This window comes from Octodon degus, unplaced genomic scaffold (assembly GCF_000260255.1).
Source record: "Octodon degus isolate 3935 unplaced genomic scaffold, OctDeg1.0 scaffold00404, whole genome shotgun sequence".
Classification (NCBI taxonomy): Eukaryota; Metazoa; Chordata; class Mammalia; order Rodentia; family Octodontidae; genus Octodon; species Octodon degus.
In genome coordinates this window covers 48573-57890 of record NW_004524980.1, presented here as the reverse complement: position 1 = coordinate 57890, position 9318 = coordinate 48573, and the positions used below count along the sequence as shown (strand labels likewise).

At 46.5% G+C, this 9318-nt stretch overlaps 1 protein-coding gene across 1 annotated transcript in view; it reads left to right on the top strand.

The window, feature by feature from the left end:
• The window catches only part of LOC101564195 (homeobox protein prophet of Pit-1-like), a 22639-nt gene extending 14673 nt beyond the window's left edge, over positions 1–7966 (top strand). The window contains exons 2-4 of the mRNA XM_012513278.1: positions 6776–6865; positions 7010–7248; positions 7445–7966. Of these exons, the coding sequence (XP_012368732.1) occupies positions 6776–6865; positions 7010–7248; positions 7445–7966 (851 nt within the window). The remainder of the gene's footprint in view (positions 1–6775; positions 6866–7009; positions 7249–7444) is intronic.
• The last annotated feature ends 1352 nt before the right edge of the window (positions 7967–9318 follow it).

The following is a 9318-nucleotide window of genomic DNA, read 5'->3' as shown; positions in this document are numbered from 1 at the left end:
GTCAACAACTTCTGACATTGCCAGTCAAGTGGAAAACCCACTACTATTAGGGACTACTGGACTATTTTGGAATATTTTGCTGAATTTACACACCTATAATATTTAAATAATGGAACTAAACAAAAAAGGGGGATACAGATGAAAGACCATTTTGTATCTGTGTATTCAAAATGGTTAGGGTAGATATACAGCTACATTCTCTTAATTCAATGAATAGAGAGATTTGTTCTAATAGTGTTTGTAAATAGGATATCATGTCTGCATATTGTACAACAAATAACCACTAGGAAGACAGTATGCAATGTGTTAATTATTGAAACTGTCCTACTAATTTGATTTGAAACTGTCTCATTGCTATTTGTTTCTCAATAAAACTATGGGGAAAAAAGCAACATAACATAATGAAAATGATGCAGAATTTCAAAACAGGAATGGAAAATTAACAATGGTTGTTATATTATGTACTGTTATAGTCAAATTTGTTGCTCAGATTATCAGATATAGGCATGCAAGATTGATCAAACACTTAAACATTAACTTTTCCTATCAATAAACCTTAATTTTTTTTTGTTAAAAAAAATTTAAAGACTTTATACTTTATGCCCAGCACAGACAGCCCAATCAAGGATGCATTCAACTCTACCCACTCTGCTAAGACTCCTTCCATCCCAGAATGTTCCTGTCTAATGGTAAGCAATTCCTTTTTGCTTAGTCTAAATCTGCCTGACAACATGACTTGCGGTTTGTAATCCAGGTGCAGTGGATTGACAACTGATGGTCAACTAACAAAACCCAGCTGAACTGAATCAGCAGGGTGCTTGGTGTGGGAGGCCCACCTGAGGATTGCTGCTGGTGGCATAAGAGGCAGAACCAGAGGAGAAGAGCAGAGGCTGCTGGGAGGCTGTGAGAAGCTGTTATGAACTGATGGGGAGCTGTTGGCTCCTTGGAGATTGTCTTGCCTGCTTTCCTGATGCACTCAGCTGTTTTCATTGTTGAAGGAGCTCAGAACATTGTTGTCACTAAGAATGGCTACAGATCATCTTGGTTGAGTTCTGGTCCTCACTTTGAGCCTGGCTTCACGGTCCTGGAGAGGGAAATGGTGACTGCTCAGTCTCCAGGAGAAGGTGGCTTTCCTGATGGAAACTTGGCTTTCATCACAATAGGAGCTCAGGACTCACTGTTGCTGAGAATGGCTGTGGGTCTTACTTTGAGTGTTGCTTTCTTGCTCCCACTCACACTCTTCATCCTGCTATCCAGATCCTTCATCACACTAGCACAAACATTCTAGTAACCTTTGGGTCTCCCCAGTGCAGAACCTTGACACAGGCCACATGAGACATTGCCATGGGCTCTAGGCCTCCAGCTGGAATTCTGAAAGGCCTTATTATGGGCTCCAGGTCTTCAGCTGGACTCCTGAGAACATAATCATGGGGTCTCTGCCCTCAGCTGGATTCTTTGGTCTTTAGGGTGTGGGCAGATTTCCTATACTCTCTTTTTATATTATTCCTCTGGTGACCACTATAAATTATCTTATAAAATATCTGTTCTGTATGGTATTGTTCCCCTTGCAAAAATCCAATCCATGACACCATATAACCAACCATGTAATAACCATCTATCAACTTTGTATTTCCTACTTGCAAACTGAATGTAAACTGAACCGAGGGCTGGGGAGACAGCTCAGTAGAATAAGTTCTTGCATGGCAAGCACAAGGACCTGAGTTCAATCCCTGGTTCCACAAAAAAATAAAAATAATAAACTGAACTGAAACCTAACTCTATGCTGATGCATTGGATCTCATGCCTATCAGCTTGCTAGGGTTTTATTAAAGTCACTGTTATGGTTTGTGTCTAGTTGTCCCCCCAAAAGCCTCATGCAGTCCTTGGGGTGGGCTTCTAGAGTTCATGATGATTCGTGACCCAATGCTGGGATTAGGGATGTGAGTGCCACACCCACCCTGGAACAGATAGCCTTAGTGCAATGTAAGGAAGGGAATGCTCTCTGCTCTGTCCCTGCCTCTGGTGCCACAGCCTCTACACTTCCCTTTTTGCTCTTGCTGGTTTCCAACATGATGATATGCTGCCTTCTGCCATTTGCTTCTCTGCCTTGTAGCCAGCAGAGTACGGACTGAAGCCCCCATAAACTGTGAGCTAAATAAACCTCTCCTTCCTTAATTTGGGGTGTCAGTTTTTTTATTCCATCAATGCATGAAAAGTAACTGAGACAGCCTCCTTCCAAAACTCCTCCATATGAAGTCTTCCTTTTAGTCCTGGATGTTTCCTGCAACCGTTGTACTGGTCTGTACTCCTTCCTACCAACAGTGGAGAATGGTTTCATTCGCTCCACAGCCTCTTCAGCATTTTTTTTAATATATTTGGTACAGGTCAAACTACACAGATCAGACTCATAGCGATCCTACTGCTTTCAGACTCACCAGTGCTGGGATTACAAATGTGCACCACCATGCCCAGTCTGGGTGGCAGGCTCAGTGGGTCCACGGGCGGGGCCCTTGCAGAGTGTGGGGCTGCAGCCCGCCAGTCCCTGCACTTGCCTAGGCAGGCACTGAGTCCACTGACCTAACTCTCCGGCCTCTCAGCATTTGTTACTTGTTGATTTCTTGATGATGGGCATTCTTTCTGAAGTGAGATGGACTCTCAAGTGTTTCCTTAATTTTTTTTCTTTTCTTTTCATTTTTTAAGGAATATACAATAGTAAAAAAAAAAAAGAATTAGAAATGATACAAAATTTCACTAAACAAAATAATAAGAATTTAACAGTGGTTTTTGTATCGCATGATGTTATCTTCCAATTAGTTGTTTAAGTTACAAGATATAAATGTGTAAACTTAGTTAAAACAAAACAAAAAACAAACAATGAAGGTATAAGAAATTAAAAAGAAAAAAATAACAATAAAAAGAAAAAATATTTTCAGTATGTATGGATCCTTCCAAGATACCAAGAGAAATCAGCTGTACAATTATCCAAATTATCCTGCATATATATACATAAATAGATATTTTTCCCTTTTTTCTTGTATTGCTTTCCTCATCCCAGTTTCTCCTTCCCATTGAAAGATACTTTTACTTTCACAGTATCTATTGTACAGTTCAGATTTTATTTTCTCACTCAAGTTCTCACACTAGCATGACACTATGATGTTTGCATATGTGCATCTGATTTATTTCACTTAGCAACAATCTCTAACTTCCACATTTCTACAAAAGCCTGAGATTTTTTTCATAGCTGAACAATACTCCATTGTGTGAAAATACCATATCTTTTTTATCTACTCCACAGTTGATGGGCATTTGATTTGTTTCCAAACTTAGCTGTGACAAACTGCACTGCTGTAAACATGGGGGCACATGTATCTGTGTGGTAGGATGATTTCGGTTCTTTTGGAAAAATGCCTTGTAGGTGAAGAGCTGGCTTGAATGGGACCTCCAATTCTAGGTTTTGGAGGAATCTGCATATTGACTTCTGTAATGGTTGTACTGGTCTGCTCGCTCAGCAACAGTGGAGAAGGGTTCCTTTTCGCCCACAGCCCCTCCAGCATTTGTTCTTGGTTGACTTCTTGATGATAGCCATTCTTTCTGGCATAAGACGTATTTCACCATTGTTTTAATTTTCATCTCTAGGGCTGGCCAAATAGCTCAGTGGATTAAAGCACCTGCAAGCAGGCGCAAGGAGTGGGAGTTCAATCCCTGGGCCTTAATGCTGGCCCCACCCCCGGGGCATGCTGGGACAGCAATTGAGACTGGGCATGGTGGCACACACCTGTAATCCCAGCACTTGGGAGGCTGTAAACAGGAGAATCGCTATGAGTCTGATCTAGTAGTGAACCCCTGAACACCCTGTAGACCCGTCCCTAAAATACAGGGGGGGAAAAAAAGAATAATTTTCATCTGTTGAATGACCAATGATGCTGAATTTTTTTTTTTTTTTTGTGGAACTTTGGATTGGATTTAAACCCTTGTGCTTGCCAGGGAAGCGCTTATTCCACTGAGCCATCTCCCCGGCACAATGTTGAATATTTTTTCATATATTTATTTGCCATTTGCATTTCTTCATCTGAAAAGTGTATATTCATCCCAGATGCCCATTTTGCATTCTGTTTTTGAATTTGGCACGCCTCAATTTCTCAAGTCTTTATATGTTCTGCATAGGAGTTCTTTGTCTGAGCAACAATTGGCTAAAGCCCTTTCCCGCTGTGTGTGATGTCTTTTCACTTTATTGGTGAAATCTTTTGATGTGCAAAAGTTTTTTAGAAAGGAGGTCCCACTTGATTTTTTTTTTTTTTTTTCTTTTCATGATAGTATCCCCATATACAGTTCTGGATGCCCTTCAGCTCACTTTGTACCTCAAGCAGGCAACAAACTCATGGTAATCTGCCTGCATCAGCCTGTGTAGTGCTGGTATTACAAGCATGGTTCAACATGCCTGACTTCATTTCATTTGGAAATGCTATTACTCACTTTTTTTCTTTTTCAGTTTTATTCCCTGATTTCCTGTCTTTGATTTTCAATTCTTTTGGTGTTTTGGATTTTTTTTTTTTTTTAGTCAGGGTCTCATTATCTACCCAGAACTCTTGGCAACACTCTTGCCCCAGTCTCCAGAGTGCTGGGATTATAGGCACATCCCACCATGCCCAGGGATTTTAACAATTTTGAAACAGAATACTCAGGCTAGTGCCAGCTGTGGTGGTTCATGGGTGTGGTGAAGCACTCTGGAGGCTGAGGCAGGAGGAGGACAATGAGCTTGAGACCAGCCTGGATTTGCAACTCCTGTCTCAAAAAAATAAGCAAACACACAAAACAAAATAAAAAAAAATGAAACAAAGCAAGTACAGCTCTTGATTATGAGTTCACTCGGAGGAGTGCAGTCGCTGCTTTGTGTCTCAGTAGCAGTGTGCCAGAGAAGGGAATTTTCTCAGGACCTTCCTGAATATGCTCAGAGTCACACTGCACTGCGTCCATGGGAGGCTGAGGGCCCTTGCCCTGCCAATTCACTGTCTATATGACGACAACAGTGCTCTTCTTCTGTGTAAATTGAAAGATTTTAGCAGGCCTGGTGGTACCCACTTGTAGCCCAGTATGTAGTAGTCTGATGCAGGAGGCAGGCTGAGAGTTCCAGGCCTGGGTTACACCACTTGAGAGAGAGAGAGAGAGAGAGAGAGAGAGAGAGAGAGAGAGAGAGAGAGAGAGAGATTTTCTGCCTATTGGGATGGTGAAGCTGCATGCCTAGGGAAGGTGGAGGAGAAGGAGGAGGATTTGAGGTCTTTTCCTGGGAAGGATCTTTGAGGTTAGGCCGATGTTTGGTGTTGACTTGGAGATGCCCCTGTCCTGACCTCAGCCAAAACTCACGATGGGCACAGCAGTTCTCAGCAGAGCTGAGTTTACTGTCTTGGGTCTTAACCCCATGTTCACAAGAGGGATTTTGAAAGGACCTTGCATAAAATTCAGGCATGTGTGGAGAGATTTAGGGAATGGTTAAGTTGCCTTTTGTTACTATTTCTTTTTTCTTCTTGAAGCAGGGTCTGAGTACGTATGTAGTACAGGTGGTCATGAACTGGCTATGTAGCCCAGGCTGGCCTACAACTCACAGCAAACCTCCTGCCTCAGCCTCTCGAGTGTTGGGATTATAGGTGTGGAACACCATGCCCAGCTTATTTCATTTTCTATTTAACTTTCATCTTTTATTGTAATAAAAGTGATTATAAAAAGTTTCCTGTAACTGAGAGAGTAGGCTTGATGGCTCCCTTACCTCAGAGGCCTGCCAAGGACCATGTGAGAATGAGTTCAGTTTGGCTTTCAGATGCAGCCAGACTTAGGAGAGGGACACTCAGGCTCTGTGTTGAAAGCTAAAGCCAGTTCAGAGCCTTCCCTGGGGACAGCAGCAGACCCCAGCAATGGAGAATATGGGTACCGTTCTTTGGTAAGCTGGTGAGGCCCCATGGGTGTGGGGTGCATTTCTTGTACTCACAAGAGGACCCCTGGTGACATCTTTTTGGACTGCACCTCTGAGAGGGACCAAGGCTGCATCCTGCCCCAAGCTCACACCTGGGCCTCAGTAGCTGCTCACAAAGGGGGGCAGAGCATCTAGGCGGAGAAGGTGGGGCAGGGTGGGTATAGAGGGAGGGTCGGGTGGTGTGGGCAGAGCAGGATTGGGGATTTAAACTCAGGTCCTGCAAAGGATCCCAGTTAGAGGAGCAAGGAAGAGGCCAGGATGCAACAGCCGAATGACTTTCAGAGTGAGTAAGGGCTGGGGCCCCATGCCCAGGCTCCAGGCCTAGTGCAGAGGTGACATCCCCGAGCTAGGGCTGAAGATTGCCCTGGGTTTGTGACCCTAGGATGCCAAGCTGCACAGCATTTGAAGAAAGCCCCAGATCCCACGGTGGCTCCTGCAGCGTCAGGGTTTCCGTACAGTCCTTGCAGGAGTCCCTGGGCTGAGCAGGCTGCTGAGGGCTAAGTTGGGGGAGACAGAAACCCTTAGGCCACTCTGGGCTGAAAGTTCGGCAGCTGTGTGGGAACGGGGTTCAACCCCACTGCCAAGATGTGGCCATGGATACCCGTGGGTGCAGGGTGTGGGTGGGAGGTGGAGACGTGCGATTGGGCTGGGCGGGTCGGGCTCACCCTCAGTCCTCTGCCCTGGGCTGTCTCCTGCAGGCCTGGGCTACCTAAGTCTCCCTGGAGCCTGGACAGGAACGGAGCCTGAAGACCGTGGGGACAGTGTGTGGACAGTTACCTGATTCTCTTGTTCCTCTCCCTCTCTCAGGATTCACAAAAACCCCAGCAGGCCGGAATCTTCCAGTTCCTCCAATGCCATCGTGCCTCCAATTTCCCCAGGCTTACTCAGTTCCCCCAAGTAACCCAGGTTCCTGTAATTACTCATTCCCTGGCGTCCCCCTTATCCCTCCATGTCCCCTAGTTCCCCCAGCACCCCCAGCCTTCTCATACCCCTTAGGTCTCCAAAGGCCCGTCTTTCCTCCGTCCCCTTTCTCTGCCCCAGGATTCCCAGTCACCCCACCCTTCACAAATCCCCCAAGGCCTTCAGGCATCCCAAGCCCTCCAGAGCCCCCGGCCTCCCGAGGCCCCCCAGAGCCCCAAAAATTGCGGCAGCAGCGCACAGCGTACACCCCAGAGCAGAAGCGCCAGCTGGAGGACATGTTCGCCAAGGAGATGTACCCGTCCTTGAACCAGAGGAGGGAGCTGGCTAAAAACCTGAAGGTGTCCAAGGAGAAGGTCAAGGTCTGTGGCCCCTACACAAGGACCCCAACCGCATTGGTGGCCTGAGCTGCACAAGGACTTGGGGCTGGCCAGGGTCTTGGGGCTGGATTTGGGTCTACCCAAGAGCCCTGGGTGCATGCAAGGCTAGCGCGAAGGACTTTGGCCTTCTCCCAGGTGCCTCCCTTTGACAACTCCTTCCTGCTCCATGTTTCTACAGGTGTGGTTTAAGAACCGGAGGGCCAAGTCCCGGCGGAAACAGCGTGGAAGACAGCAACAGCCTGGGGCCCGAGGCCCCCAGGAGCAACCTGCTTCTGGGCAGGCCTCCGGCTCTGGCCCCAGCTCCAGCTCTGGCCCAGGCCAGTATCCTGCTCCAGTGCAGGCCCCTACAGATGCGACCCCCATGCTCCCGGTATCTGAAGCTTTCCAGGTCCCTGCACCCGGCCCTTCCAGTGCTTTCCCAGCAGAGGAGCCCACCTTCTCCACCTTCTGTGACCACGACCAGGCCTTGGGACAGCCCAGGTGCCACAGCCAGCAGGGGACCCAGGATGCTGCCACCCCAGCCCCAGCCCCAGCCAAGCCCCAAGACCCAGACGAGCTGCAAGACCCTACAGTCTCCGAGCTCTTGTCAGAACTAATGTTGTCACCTGACACTCTCCAGTATCTCCAGAGCTCAGACTTCCCCGAGGAGGACTTCCAAGAACTCGTAGACTATGTCCAGACCTTGCCGATGAGGAGCTAGATGCATCTGAGTGAATGAAGCCCAGAGCACTCCTGAGCCTGCAGCAGGATGGCTGAGTGTCTGGTGCCCTAATGGTGTAGCACCCCTAGGCAAGAGCTGAGGACCTGGTTTCAGAGCCAAACTCTGGAGCCACATGACATCTGCCCGTGCATGAGGCCAGGTGCCCTGTACCTCTCTGGCAGAGTTCTGTCCACACTGGGTGCCGGGAAGCCTGGCAAACACGCTTGAAGGCTCGAGATCTTCCCATCGATTCAGTATTCACTTCCCTGCAGATCAATGATGGACATTCTTGTCTGACCATGAGGATTTTCCATTTTGTGTCTTTAAAAAAATTAGTCTTTGCCTGATTTATTCCAAGAGTATAAATATTACCTACAACTATGTTCTAAGAAAGAAAAGCATTTTGAGCAAATTATATAGAAAGTATTGTTTTGAAAATAAAATGTTTTTCTGTGGAAATACATGTGATATTGGTATAAAATTATTGCATAAAATAAATTTTATGGCTATTAGTACAGATCAACTGTGCTTTATTATTATTTTGTCTTTCCGAGACAGTGTCTGACTATGCAGTTCAGGCTCGCCCTGAGTTTTCTTTGTAGCCTTGGCTGGTCTTGAACTCAAAATGATCCTCCTGCCTCAGCCTCCCCTGTGCTTGCATTACAGGGATGTGCCACCATACACAGCAACCGTGATTTATTCTGTGGCTGTCCATGTACTGATACATTTCCTGGGGACAGGAATACTTTGATGTGAATTTATGATTTGGACTTTACTTTGCATCTCACTGTATTGACTGGACTACTGTCCTTAACGCCGTTGGTATTCGAAAAATACCTGCACAATAGCAAGCTAACATTCATGTATTTATCTTGGGTTTTTTGAGACAGTTAGGGCAGAGTAGTCGAGGCTGGTGCTGAGCTCGCTGTGTAGCCCAGGCTTGTCTGGGTCCCTGGTGCAGGACCCTGGTGACTTGCTAGACTCAGGCTGGAGCAAGGCAGCTCATGTGGCAAGAGGTGTCCAGGGTTGGCATCCTCCCGCTTCAGCATCTAGGCTGCTAAAACCACAGGGCGCCACCTCAACCACCAAATAGAACTGGATTTGAATTCACTGAACAAGCATGATGAGGCATGCCTGTAATCTCATCGCTTGTGATACTGAGTCAGGGGGATTGTCAGTTTGAAGCCAGCTTAGGCTGTAGAGTGAGTTCAAGGCCAGCCTGAATTACATGGTGAGAGCATGTCTCAAAAAAAAATTTTTTTAATATGGCCATTAGAAAGGTTTCTTCCCGTGGCCTGCTGTTGATGAAACATGCAGAATGATCATTGTGGAGGCAAAAATGCAGTGTCCTT